The sequence below is a fragment of the Lutra lutra genome, chromosome 1 (assembly GCF_902655055.1).
Source record: "Lutra lutra chromosome 1, mLutLut1.2, whole genome shotgun sequence".
NCBI classification, from domain to species: Eukaryota; Metazoa; Chordata; class Mammalia; order Carnivora; family Mustelidae; genus Lutra; species Lutra lutra.
In genome coordinates this window covers 76,671,422-76,691,211 of record NC_062278.1, presented here as the reverse complement: position 1 = coordinate 76,691,211, position 19,790 = coordinate 76,671,422, and the positions used below count along the sequence as shown (strand labels likewise).

The window sequence follows — 19,790 nt, the reverse complement described above, 5'->3', positions numbered from 1 at the left end:
CTTTCTCTGTTTTTGTTTTCCTGGGGTTATTTTTAATGCTTTTTGTTTTTTAAACCATATGAAAGTAGTACATAGTAAAAATAAATTAATTTTAAAACTCTCTATAGGGAAAGTCCCTAGGGGAGTTACAAATACCGTTTAGGTCAAATACGTGGTCTCGGACATCTTTTGAACTTCTGCTAAAATATCACTATTAATTTTTTAAATTGATACATACAGTGAATTGCACAAATCTTAAGTGTAAGATTCAACGGTTCTGACAAATATATACATCAGTGTAACCAGTACTCCAAGATGTAAATATTTCCATTTCCTCAGAAAGTCCCTTCAAACCCCCATAACTAAGTCCATCCCAGTCCCCTACAGATATCCACTACTCTGATTTCTGTTTTTTTTTTACAGTGAACTTTACTTTTAATTCTCTCTGTTGTACATTTGCTTTCTTATTTGTTTATTTTTTTCCCTTTTCTTTCTTTTTTAAGGTTTCTACTTCTCTGATTAAATTTTTCATCGTCACCTAATATTTTGGACATATTATTCATAGTTATTTTGGGTTCAGTTCAGTTCTAATAACTCCAATATCTGTACTTCATTCAGATCTTTTTTAGACCGTTTTTTATTATCTAGCATATTCCATTGTATGGAATTTATCTGTTCAACTGTATATATATTTGGGTTGCCTCCAGTTTGTGTTATTATGAATAAAACTGCTATGAACATTATTGTAAGGTCTTTTCCCAGACATATGCTTTCATCTGTCTTGGGCAAATACTTATGAGTGGAATTGTTGGATAAGAGGTTAAATGTACCTTTAACATTATAAGAAATTGCACAACAGTTCTCCGAAGTGGTTTTATGATTTTTATACTCCCATTAACAATGTACAAATGTTCTCTTTTTTAAAAGGTTTCATTTATTTATTTATTTATTTGACACAGAGAGAGAGAAAGAGAGAGAGAGAGAGAGAGAGAGAGAGAGAACACAAGCAGGGGAAGGGGCAGTATGAGAAGCAGAAGCAAGCTCACCACTGAGAAGTTACCCCACCCCTGCAACCCCATGCAAGGCTCCATGCAGGGCTCAATCCCAGGACCCTGGGATCATGACCTGAGCTGAAAGCAGACACTTAACTGACTGAGCCACCCAGGCACTCCTACAATGTATAAATGTTCTGGTCACTCCACATACTCAACAAAATTTTGTGTCATCAGTGTTTTTTATTTTGTTTTTCTAGTGGGTTGAAATGACATCTCTTTGTGTATTAATTTGCATTTTCTTGATGATTAATGATACTGAATGATTTTCATTTGCTTATTGGTCATTTGTACAGCTTCTTTTGTGAAGTATCAACTCAAGAGTTTTGCCCACATTAAATACTGGGTTACTTATCTTTTAATTATTTGATTATTGGAGATTTTTATATACTCGTGGTACAAATTTCTGTACCACGAGTATATAAAAATCTGGGTGGCTCAGTGGGTTAAGACTCTGCCTTCTGCTCAGGTCATGGTCTCAGGGTCCCGGGATTGAGCCCCGCATCGGGCTGTCTGCTCAGCAGGGAGCCTGGTTCCCCCCTCCCTCTGCCTGCCTCTCCGCCTACTTGTTATCTCTCTGTCAAATAAATAAATAAAATCTTTAAAAAATAAAAGCCAAATTCTCTCTCAGATATATGTATTGCAAATATGTTCTCCCAGTCTGTGGTTCACGTTTCCATTCTATTAATGGTGCCTTTTTGTGAATGAAAGTTTTTAACTTTAATGAAGTACAATTTATTGTTTTTTTTTTTCCTTTATGGTTGGTGTCTTCTGTTTCCTCTTTATGAACTCTTTGCCTATCACAAAGTCGTGATGATATCCTCATATGTTTTCTTCTAGAAGTTCCATGTTTTAGCTTTTACATTAAATCTGTAATCCATCGTGAATTATTTTTGTGTATGGGATATGAGGTGAGAATCAGGATTCATTTTTTTCTTGTAAGTTTATCAAATTGTTCTAGTACCAGTTGTTGAAAAGACTTTCTTTTCTCTCATTGAATTACATTGGTATCTTTATCAAAAATCAATTTACAGGGGTGCCTGGGTGGCTCAGTGGGTTAAGCCTCTGCCTTTGGCTCAGGTCATGATCTCAGGGTCCTAGGATCGAGCCCCACATTGGGCTCTCTGCTCAGCAGGGAGCATGCTTCCCCACCCCCCCCACCCCGCCTGCTTGTGATCTCTGTCAAATAAATAAATAAAATCTTTTAAAAAATAAAACAAATAATAAATAAAAATAATAAACAAACAAATAAATAAAAATAAATAAAATATTAATGTTTTATTTATATTTAATTTTATTTATATATAAATAATCTTATTTATATATAAATTAAAAAATCTTTTAAAAAATCATTATAATATCATTATGGATCTATTTCCAGACTCTCTATTTTGTTCCATTGATTTATTTATTTATGATTATACTAATACCACACTGTCTTAATTACTATAGCTGTACAGTGGGTCTTAAAATCAGATAGTATGTCTATTCTGGCCTTATTCTTCTTTTTCCAAGTTTGTTTCAGTTATTCTCAGTCCTTTGCATTTTCATATAGATTTTTAAGGAAACTTGTCATTCTCTATAAAAAAGCAAAAATAATATCTTAATAATATTGCCTCTTACAACCCATGATATATTTCTCTATCCATGTCACCATTTATTTAAATCTTCTTTTATTTCTCTCCTCAGTGTTTTTTTAGTTTTTAGGGTAGGGGTCTTACAAATATTTTGTTAAATTTTTCTTAAATATTTTATATTTTTTGATAGTATTTGATAGGAAGATTTTTCTTCTTATTTTTTTTTAACTTGTTATTTGATTGAGAGAGAGAGAGAGAGAACACAAGCAGGGTGAAAGGCAGAGGAGAAGCAGACTCCCAGCAGACGCTCAACCGACAACCACCCAGGTGCCCTGCTAGGAAGATTTCTAAGACAGACTTTGTTACAACAGTCAAAGGCACCTAAAACCTAAAGCTCATTTTAAAAAATACTTTAAAGTTTCTAGTTAGATACTATGGGGTTGGGGCACATAGAAAGTTAATGTAAAAGCAAATGCAAAAATGAATGGGGTGCTTGGGTGGCTCAGTTGTTAAGCCTATGCCTTCAGCTCAGGTCATGATCCCAGGATCTTGGGATCCAGCCCGGCACCGGGCTCCCTGCTTGGCGGGAAGCCTGCTTCTCCCTCTCCCACTCCCCCTGCTTGTGTTCCCTCTCCTGCTGTCTCTCTCTGTCAGATAAATAAATAAAATCTTTAAAAGAAAAGCAAATACAAAGATGATATCAAAGAGATGTTGGAAAGCAGCATGTGTATAGGTGTTATTGCACTATAGAGACAACAAGAAGGGATAGTAACTGGAAGAGGGCCCTGCTGAGGTTCTGGGGTATTTCTCCATCTGGGTTACTCGGTGTGCTCAATTTGAGGAAATTCAACAGGAAGTTGTTTTTTTTTTTTTTAATCTTTCCCAGTTTCTGTTTGCATTTTGTAATCCAATTGAAAAAGTGAACTAAAAATTTTTTTAGGGGTGGCTGGGTGGCTCAGTCAGTTTAGTGTCTGCCCTTGGCTTAGGTCATGATCTCAGAGTCCTGGGATCCAACCCTACATCCCTCTGTCTGCCTGTCTGGCTCCTGCTCAGCGGGGAGTCTGCTTCTCCCTCTGCCCCTGCCTCCTACTCATGCTCACTCGCACACACACACTCTCTCTCTCTCTCAAAATAAATAAATAAATAAATAAAATGAATAAATACACTAAAACAATTCTTTAAAAATCTAAAGAACTAATTCATGCATTTTGTGCTTGCTTCAGAATCATGACAGTACAATTCATAAGAGTGATGGTATCACCATGCTTTTATGCCCTTCACAGTATGCTGAACTGAACTGGATCTCCTTGCAAGGAATGATAATATTTTATGTAACGTTGAAACACCATCAAGGAAATACTGGTGCAGAGATTCTGGGGCTGGAATGCCTAAGAAAGAAAAAGGAATGTGGGGAAATCTAAAGGAAAAGGAAAGTGCAAAAGGTGGAGGAGATAGAGAGACAAGGAGAGAATGTGAGAGGACAATTGTTATGAATCCTTGTTCCCTGCCAGAGTCAATAGAAAAAATAATGAGTCGTTCTTCTTTCATCACTTTGCCCTAGGAGTGAAACAGCATGAAGTGACTTTAAGACCTTCTATACTTAGTGCTGCACAGTTGTAAATCATTAGTATTAGCAGGCACAGGCATACCCTGGGACACTTATTCTAAACCTGAATCTTATTGGAATCAGAGTTAATTGCTACCTTCTCTATGGTTGCATATCATTTTGTTCAGTCCTCAACTATTATCACTCATCATACAGTATTGATTTCACTTGATTATCTTCCTCACTTTATTGTCATCTCTTAGAGGAAAGGACATTGTTTTATTCATCTCCAAATTGCCAAGACATAGTGTGTATGCTTGAACCTTTGAGTAATTGCTCTATAAATATTTGTTGCATTAAATGAATGGACTTTAGGATGATTATGCACATGGAATTCTCAATGATTTGGGCACATAAAATCTTCTCCTATAAAATATAAATGCTTCAGTTTACAAGTCTTTCAAGTGTTTAATACTAATTTATTGTTTCATTTGATCATTAATACCAATTTTTTAAAATTTTACTTATTTGAGATAGAGTGAGAGAGGGAGAGCACAACAGGGGGCAGAGGGAGAGGGAGAAGCAGACTCCCCACTGAGCAGGGAGTATGATGTGGGTATGGATCCCATGACCCTAAGATCCTGGGCCGAGCTAAAGACAGATGCTTAACTGACTGAGCCACCCGGGCACCCTTAAAATCAATTTTTTAATGTGAATTTATTAGTTCATCTAAGCATAATAACAGCCCTGTATGACACATAAAGGCAATCATCATTAAAACACCCATTTATAGGATGCCTGAGTGGCTCAGTTGGTCAAGCAACTGCCTTCCGCTCAAGTCATGATCCCAGGGTCCTGGGATACAGTCCCATATCGGGCTCCCCCTGCTCTGTGGGGAGCCTGCTTCTCCCTCTCCCTCTCCCTGCCACTCCCCTTGCTTGTGCTCATTCTCTCTCTCTCTCTCTCTCTGGCAAATAAATAAAATCTTAAACAACAATAACAACAACCACCCATTTACAAATGAAGAGGTTAAGTCTATAACATATAAAAAGACTTGCTGGAGGCCTTACAGGTAGTAGGTATGAGAGCCAGATCTGGAATCCAGACTTTTGATATTTTCATTCAGGTAATTTCCTCTAAACAACTATATCACACTGGGTAACAAAAAGTTGCCCTGCAAATTATCCCAGAGAGTTTAACTTCCAGGCTGTTTTCCCCCAGCTATAACTTGGCTTCTTGACCACCTTCCACCCATTTTGTTTCTCCTATTCCCTATCTCCCTCCTCTGCCCCCATTTTCAGTCCCTGAGATCACAGGAAAGAAAGGCTATACCATATTGGCACAGAATTATATCTATTTGTAGATTCATTTCAACATTTCTTATTCTCTACGGATGTATGGTTCTTGAATTATCTCCTTTGTGCCAGTTGAAACTGGTTTTTACTGTAATCTTACTAATCCCCTCATTAACCCAGGGGTCCAACACAATCTTTGACAAGTATTCATTATACATTTGTAAAAGAATCATGGTTTGGGGGCCCCTGGGTGGCTCAGTTGTTAAGCCTTTGCCTTCTGCAGGTCAAGATCCCAGGACCTTGGGATCCAGTCTGAATCGGGTTCCCTGCTCAGCGGGAAGCCTGCTACTCCCTCTCACACTCCCCCTGCTTGTTTTTTCCTCTCTCACTATCTCTCTCTGTCAAATAAGTAAAAACCTTTAAAAAAAAAGAATCATGGTTTTACCTTTTTTGAAAATTATTCTTAAATAATGGACATTTTCTCAATAATGTATGAATAAAAGCTTCTTCAGGAAACGATGCTATTTATTCTGATCTGCAACTTAAGAAAAAAATTACACTCTCTCTGCAAATGCTGCTTCATGACCTAACTAACAAGTTTAAGGACATGCCTTTCTGTTCATCAGTGGAGGAAACAAACAATTTCAATGTGAAAGACAAGGTACACATGGTGAACAGAGCTGAAAAACTTCCAATTTTCATTTCTGCCCAAGAGAATCAGAGATTAGAAAGAGTAATCTCAATCCTTAGATAGAACAATAGATATGAAGTATCTCTCCGACCCCCGCCCCTTTTCCCCCACCAACTCTCCCACCAAGGGGTTCAGATTTGGAGAGTCACATTCCTATCAGTTAGCAATTCTGTACTCTGATATCTGAACAACCGCAAGTGAGAAGAGAAAGCTGGGAAAGGAAACAAATTTTCACTCTACTCTCAACATATTAAAATAAAGATATCATTCTGAACCCTGCAAGCATCAGTCATTGTCATCGTCATCACCATCTTTATCCTAATTCATAATCATTTACAGAACTTGTTACAAACCTTCAGTTTTCAGCCTGCTGTGTAGAATGATGGGCTTTGAAGCAGGTCGTCAAGGGATCTGACCCTCTCTTTCCAGCTCTGTCTCTGGCTTATTATGTAATCTTTGGAGCTTTGATTTTTCATCTGTAAAAACGAGGTCATAGCTATTGAGCGAATTAAATAAGGCCAATCAAGTAAGGTAACATATACAAAACACGTAACATATACGAAAGCTTTGTGCAAACTAATAGCTCTATAAAAGTTAGTTTCAGTTGCTTGACCATTCTCTGTTTCCTTATCTCTAATGGGAACAATAATGGTACCCTTTAGAACTCTAATAAATGTCAGAACATTTCCCGACATAGTGCTTAGTAAATGCTAGCTACAGATATTATTAACGTAAGCTCCACAAGGGGGCGTGTCGGATTTTAAACATCTTTTCATCTTCCACAGAGCATAGCACCGTGCACCACCAAGCTACATCTTTTCAAGACGATTTGCGAACGGAACAATCTTCTGACCCCAGAATTCACCACCGGTGGGCGTTTGTGTGTACGACTGCGAAAGACCGGAACCCAAAAGCTGGGGATGTTGAGGAGCCGGAGCTTCTTTGCTCTTGGACGCTGGTCCCGGAAGTGGCGAGGGCGGGATCAACGCTGCCGGGAGAAATCCTCCGCCTTGCGAAGATGCTGCTGGACCTGTCCGAGGAGCATAAGGAGCACTTGGCGTTTTTGCCGCAAGTGGACAGCACGGGTCAGAGGGCGCGGCAGCAGAGGGTGGTGTCCTGTGGCCTGGGGGATCAGGGGTGCGCCCGGCACTCATGGGCTCCTGGCTTCCGTTGCAGTGGTCGCGGAGTTTGGGCGGATTGCGGTGGAGTTCCTGAGGCGAGGCTCGAACCCCAAGATCTACGAAGGCGCCGCCAGTAAGACGGGGAGAGTTGCCTCGCGGGGAAGTACGGGCCTTTTTTTGGCACCCTGCAGAGGAAGGGGTTTTTCAGCTCCAAGGTTTTAACTTTCATTGTGGTAGAATGTGGTAGGGCTAATTGGTTAGGGCTAATAGGGTAGAATGTGGTAGGTAGAGTTGTGGTAGGGCTCTTGTGGGCACAAATCCTTCCCGTCCCCTAAGTAGCTTCGAGATTTTTAAAGCTTCCACTAAGTTGGTTTTGTCGTGCGTAAAAAGCACATAATACCATCTGCCAGAGATCCTATGATGCTTCGATGCACCCAAGGGTGTGGAATAGCAGGGTGAGGCATTAATATCCTGCGTTTGGTTATAATTAGTTGTTCAGACATCCGCTTTTCTGCAGTATTGTTTTTTCCCTGCTGGGCGAGGGTGGTTTCTGAGATTGTCAGTCCTTGGAGTTCCACTTCTTCAGACTTGAAATAGCTGGGCGTTCAAGAGAAGGACTGTACAGCTGATGCTAGTCTCCATGGGTTTGCATTTTGTAAAGAAGGTTACACGGCAGGAAATACCGAAGGCATCTGTCTCGCAGTGGAGAATGAACAGGAGGCTATTACCAACTCATTATTTTTCATTACAGTGCCTGAAAGTTTGGAATAATGGATAATATTTACGCCTAAATAAGAACTTGAATAAAGGGATAAATATCACACAGTAATTTATTGGCTTATGTTTCCTTTTCCCAGGAAAACTCAATGTGAGCAGTGACACTGTCCAACATGGTGTGGAAGGATTAACGTACCTCCTTACTGAAAGCTCGAAGCTTATGGTAAGGGGTTCTGTGAACTGTTTTGTATTTCTTTGACCTTAAAAAGGTTCAGTATACTCTACGTCATAGCCCTGGCAGGCACATGCTCATTTCAATTATGTTGTTAGTGGTTTATAATGGACTTAGTGAAGCCATGTGTAAACAATAGGACTATAATGTGATCCACTGGTATGAATGCCTCTTGCTAGTATAAATTAGACTTACTTCTAATTCTAATTCTGCCTGCTATTAAACCATATACAATAGGACATATCCTAGGAGAAGGGAGAATTAAATGACTTTTATTTTATTTTATTTTGCATATTAGCACTATCTAGCTTGATGGAGAATAGGAGAGAAGTTGGCCATTTTAACAATTCTTTTTATGTTTTAATAAAAGTATTTTTATGTATCAGAGACTCAGATTTTAGAGTAGTGGGCAGGAGTTACCTTTAAATGTAAAGGATGTTGTTTCTTTACCAGCCAGAAAAGAATTAGGAGATATCATAGTCTTTTGTGTATATCAAATATTTTAGCAGTTACTAGACAAAAAATTAATGTTCTGTTAAACTTGACTCACCTTCAGATTTCTGAACTGGATTTCCAAGACTCTGTTTTTGTTCTGGGATTCTCTGAAGAATTGAACAAATTATTGCTTCAGCTTTATCTGGACAACCGAAAAGAGATCAGAACTATTCTGAGTGAATTGGCACCAGACCTTCCAAGTTACCACAGCCTTGAATGGCGACTAGATGTACAGGTATGGATTTTTTTTTTCCCACCTGACATAGAATAGAAGATTAATTTTAGTTCCATGTCCTTAAACTTATTATATTCTTTACCACCTTAACTAAACTTTGGTTTGAAACTAATTTTTTTTAATGTTTGTTTTGAGACCATTTCACAAACAGTTCATTTTCTTATATGCTTAATGTGTTTAGAGTAGTTTAATTTGCAAAGTTTGTAAGAAATAGGTTATTTTGGAAAGGAGATGGTCATGCAGATTTTTAAATTCATATTTGATTTTATGACACTTTTATGTTTAAACATAAAACACACATATATTAAAGTGCACAGGTCATTGTAACGCTCAGTGGATTATCACATGGTGAAACACCCATGAAACCAACTCTCGCCCATGACAGGCACCCCAGAAGCATCCTCTTTGCTACCTACCAATTACTTCTCCTTCCTTCCTTTCCAAAGGTCACCAGCATCCTGGCTTCAAATATGTAGATTACTTTTGCCTGTTCTTTAACTTTCTATATATGAAATGATTCAGTAAATATTCTTTTGTGTCTGACTACTTTTATATGTTCTGTTTGAAAGATTCAGTTGTTTGTAAAGCCACAGAGATAACCAAAAGGGAGTTCTCAGACTCTTGTATGTAGCCCTTTATCACGCAGTGACAGATAAGTTAATAGATGTTTATTGAATGTCATCCATTTGCTGATTATAGCTGTGCTAAATGCTTTCGAACAAAGAAGCATAAGACATTTTCTCAGATGGAAAAGATGTTATCATCTAGTTAGGGATATTAGATGGTCTCAGAATAACTAGTAATTAAAGATAGTTGTAAAGTAAATTTCTGGAGGGGGAAATATAATTGTATAAATGAAGGTACAACTGAGTACTATATTTCAAAAATCTATAGCTTCGGTAGTTCAGCGTATGCTTGCATGGTCCAGAAAAGCTTCAGCAAAAGGTGAAATTTCAGAAAGATGAATGAATGGAGAAAACCAGTGTTAATATTCTTGGAAAAGGAGGCAGTGTAAATTGTAAAGGGCTATATGGATATGGGAATGAGCATTGAATATGTGGTATAATGCACTGGTCCCCAAACTTGACTGCATATTGAAATGGCCTGGGTAGTTTTAAAATATTTTCATGTCTGTGTTCTACCCCCAGAGATGCTGATTTATTGTTATGGGATTTGGCCTAGGCATCAGGATTTTTTTAAACCTTCTTACCCGGGGAATTCTAGCTTGCAATTTGTAAGCCACTGTTACAGTGGATTCTTCCTGATTGGAATGGTGATAAGATGGTCCAGACAGGTTACAGAAATTCAGTTAGAGGGTCTAGCAAGTATAATCCAGTGTGATGAGTGCTTGAGTAGGTAGAAACACAGATATGGTATAAACCAGACTATAGGCTCCATGAGGGCAGGTACTGTGTCTTGTTCACTACTCTCTCCCCAGCACAATGCATGGTACATAATAGGCATCCAGTGCTGAATATTAAAAAAGGTAGGGGTGAGGATAGGGGAGGGTAGGCAGCTTCTTAAACAAGTTGTTTATCAACTATTTCTTGTACAGTTGTCATGTGCTAGGTGGTGTGGATTCACAAAGAACCAGACATAGACATAGTTCATGCTCTTGGAAACATCATGAGCAGCAACTCCTGTGGGGTTCCCGGGGAGGAGGAGATCAGTGTTGCTAAGCTTTTATGTTTCAGTCTTCTCATAATAACCAGGAGGTGTGGGGATGGTCATATTCATGAGATTCAGTAGTAATTTATCTTGCACATATTTACCTCATTCTTGAATGAGGGTTACTTCTGACTTTTGGGTTCTGGTAGCCCTTAAAAGTTTTTTTTTTTTGGCTTTGTGATTTACTTTGAGTTTTTCCATTATGAAGACATTTTTAAAATTTAGAAACTTAAGCAATTGAATTTTCTAAAACTCAGGAGAGCTCATTTACCAAGTGAAATGAGTTTAAATAGCCATGCTCTCACGAGGACTAATACAGTTAAAGTGGAGGGTATGCTGAATGAGTATTGCTTCATGTGGTGAAGTGCATTTAGAGCTAAAAAAACTACTTAAAGAACTAATTGATTTTCTGAGCTCACTAGTCAAAATTATTACAAGGGATTTTAACTGGAATAGATTCTTCTTTCTGTTCATGGGAGGAAGAATTGACAGAAGATCAGCCAAACGGCTGGGAAACAAGTAATAGGATATTGGACCTTTCATTTTTGAGTAACTGATTTGTCTCAACACTGGTAGTGAGTGGACAGTTACCATCTAATTATTGTGCAGTTGCTTATAAAAAATACATTAATCATCATAGTTCAGTTTCTAATAGAAACATTTCCCTTCATAAATTGCCAGCAAAATTAGTGCATTTAATAGCATCAATAAATTGAATGCACTTGAGTTTGGTGTGGGAAGATTTACCTTTAGGACTGATCCATTTAAATTGCTATTGTTGGGGCAACTGGGTGGCTCAGTTGATTAAGTGACTGCCTTCAGCTCAGGTCATGATCCTGGAGTCCTATGATGGAGTCCCATATCAGGCTCCCTGCTCAGCAGGGAGTCTACTTCTCCCTCTGACCCCCTCTCTTCTCATGTTCTCTCTCTCTCATTCCATCTCAAATAAATAAATAAAATCTTTAAAAAAAATAAATTGCTTGGGGATGCCTAGGTGGCTCAGTTGGTTAAGCAGCTGCCTTCGGCTCAGGTCACGATCCCAGCGTCCTGGGATCGAGTCCCTCATCGGGCTCCTTGCTCATCAGGGAGCCTGCTTCTCCCTCTGCCTCTGCCTGCCATTCTGTCTGCCTGTGCTTGCTCTCTCTCCCTCTCTCTCTCTGACAAATAAATAAATAAAATCTTTAAAAAAAAAAAATAAAATAAATTGCTTGGGGTGCCTGAGTGGCTCAGTGGGTTAAAGCCTCTGCCTTCAGCTCAGGTCATGATCCCAGGGTCCTGGGATCAAGCCCCGCATCGGGCTTTCTGCTCAGCAGGGAGCCTGCTTCCCCCTCTCTCTGTCTCTGCCTGCCTCTCTGCCCACTTGTGATGTGTCTGTCAAATAAATAAACTTTAAAAATCTTAAAAAAAAAAAATTGCTCTTGTTATTTTTAAAAGGACGGAATTTCCTCTCTATTAAAAAATAAGTCCAGGGGTGCCTGGGTGGCTCAGTGGGTTAAGCCTCTGCCTTCGGCTCAGGTCATGATCTCAGGGTCCTGGGATGGAGCCCTGTATTGGGCTCTCTGCTCAGCAGGGAGCCTCCTTCCCCCTCTCTCTCTGCCTACCTCTCTGCCTACTTGTGATCTCTCTCTGTCAAATAAATAAAATCTTAAAAAAAAAAAAAAAAGCCCATATCAGGAACTTTGTGGCCTACTGTTCTTTATCCTATATTGTCATCAAAATTTCTTTCTGAGAAAAAATTAGATCTGATTATGTCTTACTAGGTGTTTGTTTGGAATGTTATATAATCTTTATTTATAAATTTTAAAGAATCGCGTGGATACTTATTTGCAAGGGATATTGATTAGATATTATGTTGTCTAAAAATTTGAGGCTAGATTGACCTAAAGTCTCTAAACACAAAGTTCATGGCTTAGAGCACGTGGGTGGCTCAGTTGGTTAAGCAACTGCCCTCAGCTCAGGTCATGCATGTTCCTGGAGTCCTGGGATTGAGTCCCACATTGGGCTCCCTCCCCACAGGGAGTCTGCTCCCCCCTCATGCTCTCTCTCTCTCTCTTTCATTCTCAAATAAATAAATGAATAAAATCTTTTAAAAAGAGTTCATGGTTTAATTACACACCTAGATACATTAGTCCCTATCTGTAAGGCATATATAGAGAAAAAAGTATAAACAATGCATAAGTGAATCAGTAAGTAGTATTTTCAGCCATCATACTTAATAGTTTACCTGTCTTTTATACCTATAATTATCTGTACTAGAGAAATGATCTTAAAGAGATACTTTAACTTAAAAGTATCTCTGTTATGTTTGGGAACTGGCTTACTCAAGGGTATCAATCTATTGTTTCCAAGTTATTTTTTTACGTTAAATTTCAGCCATGGATCAGTATCTTGGGTTCTTCTGGAAGCCAGATCACCTAGAATTAATTGGAAGAACTTATTAGTCAGAATATTCTGTTTCTTCAGTTTGGCTTCTTCTCCTTTTGCCATGACTCTGGTAGTTGTAGGTAACAGTCTTGCCTTCTTGTGTAACAAGATGCTTCAGGTTCATCTTGTACAATTGTTGTCCCAGACCTCTAATCAACTATTCCTTTAAAGATGTCCTCGTTCCTTTTAAGGAAGAATGGTCTTTAGGGAACAGTCTGGTGCTAGGACTAAGTAAATGCTAACGCTTCCAAGTTGGCCATTGTTTCTAGTATTTGGATATTTTTTTTCTTTTAAAAATATGTCAGTAGTATTTTCTTTAAAAATTTTTGAAATATATCATACAAACAAAAGATTATAGCTATTCAGTTTAAAGAATAATAATAAAATAAGTACCCACTGCCAAGCTTAAGAAATACATGAAGACCACATATGACCTCCCCCAGTTACAACCCCTCCCACTCCTCTGAAGGAACCATTATCCTGAATTTTCCGTTAATCCTTTCTTTCTTTCTTTCTTTTTTTTTAAGATTTTATTTATTTATTTGACAGAGATCACAAGTAGGCAGAGAGGAAGGTAGAGAGAGGGGGAAGCAGGCTCCTTGCTGAGCAGAGAGCCCAATGTGGGGCTCCATCCCAGGACCCTGGGATCATGACCCAAGTCGAAGGCAGAGGCTTTTACCACTGAGCCACCCAGGCACCCCAGTCCTTTCTTTATAGTTCCTTTTTTACACAATTTTTTTCATCAAACCTTAGTTTTTATGTATTTTGCAGCTTGCTTTTTTTTTTCTTTAATTTATTTTCAGCATAACAGTATTCATTGTTTTTGCACCACACCCAGTGCTCCATGCAATCCGTGCCCTCTCCAATACCCACCACCTGGTTCCCCCAACCTCCCACCCCCCGCCCCTTCAAAACCCTCCCATTGTTTTTCAGAGTCCATAGTCTCTCATGGTTTACCTCCCCTTCCAGTTTCCCTCAACTCCCTTTTTGATTGAACATTTTACTAGATTTATCCATAAAAATTTATATTGCTGTAGTTCTTTTCATTGCCGTTTAGTAAGCATTTTATTGTATGAGTATTCTCAATGTATCCATTCTGTTATTAAAGAATATTTGAGACGTTTCTAATTTTTGGAATTGGAAACAAAATCTTGGAAACAAAAACAATTACTGTCATGAATATAATGTATAAATGTAAGAATTCAAGGTATACACCTGGGAGTGGAATTGATGGTAATGTATATTGTTTTCCGAAGTGATTTTTTTTTTTTTTTTTTTTTTTAAGATTTTATTTATTTATTTGTCAGAGAGAGAGAGGAGCAAGAGTGAGCACAGGCAGTTAGAGTGGTAGGTAGAGGCAGAGGGAGAGTGAGAAGCAGGCTCCCTGCCAAGCAAGGAGCCCGATGTGGGACTCGATCCCAGGACACTGGGATCATGACCTGAGCTGAAGGCAGCTGCTTAACCAACTGAGCCACCCAGGCGTCCCAGTGATTCTCTTTTCATTCTCACCAGCAGTGGAAGAGAGTTCCATTATCGTTGCTCACAATGCCTTCATTTGGACAGGCTTTTAATTCTTGATGGGCTGTTATGTGTAAAACAGAACTGTATGGTTTTATTGGCCATTTTCCTGATTTCTAATAAAGTTGAACATGTTTTCCTATGTTTATTTATTTGTGTTACTTCCTTTGTGAACTGCTTACTTAGCTCTAATGCACATTTTTCTCTTGTTCTTGTGGGGTTTTTTTGTTTTTAATCAGAACAGTTTTTCATAAGTTCTGGGTACTGATCTATTTTTTGGTTGTATGTGTTACAAAGTGTCTTCTCTCAGCTTGTGGTTTGTTTTTCTACCATCTTTAGGTATCCTTTAGAAGAAAATGTAATAATCTTAATGTATTTCAGTTTATTGGTTTTTTTCATTATGGTTTATGTCTTATATATCATGTTTAAGAAATCCTGTATGGCAAGGTTGTATATATATTCTCTTCTTTCTTTCCAAAGTTTTTTAAACTTTAGTCTTCATTTTGAAGTCTATGATTCATGTAAAGTTTTATTTTTGTATATGATATAAGGTGGTTACAAATACTGTGTGTTCAGCATGATTATTAAACAGTTATATGCTCTTATTCTATTTAAAATGAAGCTTGCAAGCAGAAGCCTGAGGCAACAGATTAAACCATCAGTGACTATAAAGCTACACCTTAATCAGAATGGAGATCACAGCACCAAAGTTCTGCAGACAGACCCAGCCACTCTGCTCCATTTGGTTCAGCAACTGGAACAAGCATTGGAGGAGATGAAAACAAACCACTGTAGGAGAGTTGTGCGCAATATCAAGTAGTCCCAGTTTTAAGGATTTATTCCCTTTTAATCACTCATGAATTGACGATATGCAGCAGTTACTTTTCAAAATTAATTTTTTTATTAATTGACAATTATAAACATATATTTTCCATGAAATTTCTTTTCCTATGACAAGGTAGTGAAGTCATGATCAAAAGCTAAAGTAAAGTTCCTGGTGCTAAATGTGGTCAGTTTCTTGACAAATTAAGATGTATTTTATATTTTAAATGTAAGAATTGAATCAACTGGAAGTGAATCTATACTAGTCATATCTTTTGTGTATATGAATGTCTTTTTTGGTACTTCTTTTGATTGCTTAACTTTATTATTTTTGTCTTTATTGACCAAAATCTGAAAATAAAATTCACAGTGTAATACCATTGCTGCTCAGAATATTTTTAGACAGTTCATTGTTTTTGACCTTTAAAAGCACCCACAATGTAAATAGCCACAGAATAGCTGGAAGTAAATATGAATTTTTTAAAACACTACATTTTTTAGGCAGTTGATGTATTTTTCCCTCCTAGTGAAGGTAATAAGTACTTAAGTTTGAGTTATTATGGCTAACTGCTTACATAGTACTCAAATTTGTGTGATCATATGTTGCATTTTATCAAGGTCTGCTTTTTTCCCCTAGTACCCAAAGCATCTAAGAGATCCTGTCATTACACTTATATACAATGGATGCAGGAGGAAATATAATCACTTCTTAATTATCTGAATATAAATTACAGTAACTTTTTAAATTTTGTTTGAATAAAGTATAAAGAGGGCAAAGGGAGGCCATGTTTACTACATGTAAGTATCCCTTCTTTACAAACTTGATTTTTGTTTGTTTTTTTAATAAGTAACTATAAGCGATTGGCTTGAAAAACTCAGATGCTGATGTATCAGTCTTATAGAGTACATAGTCACAGAGAGACTTAGAGGGACAAAGAGACTTGGGTGGCAGATTTCAGGCAAAAAAATCACAGAAGGGTGGAAATGGGCATTTAGTCTTAAATATGTATCTACACTCTTATTCTGAGAGCCTTTCTCCATGGAGCAACTCAGGAATGCCTTTGGAACCATCAGACTTTTAAGCTGTATACTCTAGGTTTTGTCAATACCTTCCATCCTAAAAATTAGAGATTTTGATATCATGTTTCTTCTCTCTTAAGAGCCTAGCAGGGAGCAGAGGCCAGTGTAAGGAAAGCACAAATTTAATTGCCACCCATTTAATCTGCCACTGCAAGCGGTTGGGCCACTATCTCCCATAGGTATATGTTCTGTCATTGCAAAATAAGTAATATATTTTTTAAAGATTTTATTTATTTATTTGTCAGAGCACAAGCAGGGGGAATGGCAGGCGGAGCAGGCAGAGTTGAGAAGCAGTCTCCCTGCCGAGCAAGGAGCCTGATGTAGGATATGATCCCAGGACCTTAGCATCATGACCTGAGCCGAAGGCAGACGCTTAACTGACTGAGCCACCCAGACGTCCCACAAAAGAAGTAATATTACATATTAAACTCTAGTCAAATTTTAATTATCATGATAGCTTGATTAATGAAGCTGTCATGTTAACCTTACAAAGAGAACATGTATTACATGAAAGAATACACAAACTCACACACACACACACACACACACACATATAGCATGTCGTCAGGTTTAAAAACAACATATCTGCCAAGCTTATATGATAAAAAAAAGCTCTAGGAGTCTTCTTAGTTATCCACATTTGGTGGAAATAAGCAGGGCTGGCCTAGCCAAAATGGAAATAATGCCACTGTGCGCCTTCAAGGCAACCTTTCTTCTGTGTCTACTGGTCTTCCCTTAATCGAAACAAGAAAGCGGCTGTTAGTCTTTACCTGTGTCAAACTCCCTGGGATGCCTTTCTTTATCCCATTATTCTTTCTGACGTTCTGCCTTCTTCACCTTTTGGGCCAGAATGAGTTGGGAGCAGACTCCCTAACTTCTTTCTGAGGCTGAGGCTCATTTTTTAGTACAGAGCATTGAATGAGCCTCTTCTCTTGTTTAAACATTCCTTATCCTTAGGGACTCCTCTGCTCCCTTTGTTTTATAGCACATTTGATTTTTTTTGTAGCTTGTATATGAACATATTTTCTGCAGACGTAGTCACTGTTCCACTCTGCTATACGAGCAAGTTTCTTGACTGGGTAATGTGCCTTCCCATCTATAACTAAATATTTATTAAGTCATTTTGGATTATAAGTATGTTGATTTTTCAGGATTGGCTAATGCATGTTGAGACTTAAATATCATATTCTTCATGTCTCAAAGCCAGAATAGTAACATCTCTTCTCTCAAAACAGAGCTACCAGTAGGGAATGACCAATGTATATCACAAAGTCTATATTCTACTTCACCCATTGGAAGTTTTGTATTTCAAAAGATTTCAGTGAGCTTGTTTTGTTATTGGTGCTTCCGAGCTTAAGCAAATTTAAAGCAGCAAATTGGAAAGGTGGTGGCGATACCATAAAAGAAAATACACCTTTGAAAACAAAAATGAGAATCTGATGCTAAGGCAAGATTGAAAATCATAGAGTGTCAAGGATGCATGTATGAGAGCTCTTAAAATTTGTAACAATGGGTGGCCTTTTAGGGTACAAACTTTGGAGAAGGTTAAGAGGTTAGTCTTTGAAGCTGGACAAAAATAATTTAAATTTAGCATAGAAACATATAGATAGCATAGCCACAGGCTTTAGAAAATACTCGTGTAGATTTGAGGATCTCATTTTACAGCCTTGAATTCCGTTCTGTGTACCTCCTGGTGGTTTCTATAATCCACCCATTTACGTTTGTCATTGTGTTGATAGAAAAAACAAAGCAAATTTTAAAGCCTTTTCTAACTCTTTTAGAATGTTACTGACTCGATTCTGTTAAATATTTATTAAGTGCTTTGAGTGATCCATGTTGTGTGTCGAACAAAGGATCAAGTCCTAATCTCAGTTTAGAATGCTCTCAGGCCATTCCATCCTTGAAAGTAGTTTAATCCATAAACTTATTAGATTTAGAAAGGAATTTCCTAAAGAGGCTATTCTGAAGAAGGGACGTTCCTCTGGGGTGCTGTCTGTTAGGATCCCTTTTCCTTGAAATGCCACCTTTTTCTGAGAGGCAAAACCCTAATGATTCAATAGCCGGAGCTCTGGAAGTATTCGGAGGAAAGGATAGACCACTGAGGAACACTGGGGAACATTTTGACATGGTTAGGATGGCAGAAATTGTCCTTCTTTCCCATTAAAGTGAGGTTCCCTGAGGTAACTGGAGGTGTGATGGGAAAAGCAAATTGAATTCTTTTTTTTACCTGCATGCCAATGTTGTGATTGTCATAAATCCAATGAGAAGTGGATGCCTGTGGTTTTGAAGGAATGTGCTTAGCTCACAGATCGAAAAGGCTTCTCAGTTAATTCAAAGACTAAAAACACACAGATTAAAATTCAAAGAATGAGGAAAAGAAAATCCAGGGAAGTCTGAGTTTCACTGGGGCAAGTATGGATGGGTAGGATATGATGTCCTGGCATAAGGTACAAACTGTATGCTTTTATTTAAAAAGTTCTTACAAAGCTCAAGTGAGTTTAAGTGCTACAACATCATTAAGTTGCTTGATTTGCAGCTGAGACTGTTGCACAATTCATAGCCTAAAAAGAACTAAGAAAGCCTTCTGGTAATTTTTTAGGAGGTTAAGAAAAAAAAAAAAAAAAAGAGCAAGCCACCATATACTTTCCCAAAAGGGGAAAATGATTTGTCTCGTCATATAAGCAATGTAATTAAGACCTTTATTTTTAATGTTGAGACTTTTAAGGATGTAATTATTGGGTATTCTTTTCTATGCTTTTTTTTCTTCCACTCTTTGTCTTTGCCTGGATATAAATACCAAATTCCATGCCTTTCTTCGGCCTTTACAACAAGTTCCTTTCATGCCAAATCTCATTAAGCCTCCTCCCTCCCTTTAAAAAAAAGTTTTTTGAGAAGTAATTCACGTAAAATTCACTCTTTCAAAGCATACAATTTGGTGGTTTTTAGTATGTTCAGAGTTGTGCAACTACCCCGCTATCTGATTACAGAACCTTCTCATCACTCCAAAAAGAAATTCATATCCATCCGTAGTCACTTTCCATTACCCCTCCCTCCAGCTGCTCTGCCCCCACCCTCCACGCCTGCCTCCTCCAGCAACCACTAATCTACTTGCTGTTGATTTTCCTCTTCTCGACATTTAGTACAAGGAGGATCATGTAATATATGACTTTTTTGTGTCTGACTTTTAAAAAAAATTAACATATAATGTATTATTATTTCAGGGGTACAGGGTCTGAATTCATCAGTCTTAACACAATTCACGGCACTCACCATAGCACATACCCTCCCCAACGTCCATCACTGAGCCACCCTATCCCTCCCCAACCCCCCAGTAACCC

At 38.0% G+C, this 19,790-nt stretch overlaps 1 protein-coding gene across 1 annotated transcript; it reads left to right on the top strand.

Moving 5' to 3' along the window:
• Window positions 1-7,073: 7,073 nt before the first annotated feature.
• Window positions 7,074-15,765, top strand: COMMD2 (COMM domain containing 2). Its single transcript, XM_047727657.1, has 5 exons — window positions 7,074-7,225; window positions 7,317-7,394; window positions 8,119-8,201; window positions 8,767-8,940; window positions 15,173-15,765. Exons 1-5 carry the CDS (start codon window positions 7,159-7,161, stop codon window positions 15,368-15,370), a joined length of 600 nt encoding a protein of 199 aa, XP_047583613.1. The 5' UTR covers window positions 7,074-7,158; the 3' UTR covers window positions 15,371-15,765.
• The last annotated feature ends 4,025 nt before the right edge of the window (window positions 15,766-19,790 follow it).

Bases quoted from the DNA above. Each gene is read 5' to 3' on its own strand.
- COMMD2 (XM_047727657.1), top strand. From the start codon at position 7,159: ATGCTGCTGGACCTGTCCGAGGAGCATAAGGAGCACTTGGCGTTTTTG. The intron at 8,202-8,766 runs GTAAGGGGTTCT...ACTCACCTTCAG, and splicing joins CTGAAAGCTCGAAGCTTATG to ATTTCTGAACTGGATTTCCA. The intron at 8,941-15,172 runs GTATGGATTTTT...TTTAAAATGAAG, and splicing joins AATGGCGACTAGATGTACAG to CTTGCAAGCAGAAGCCTGAG.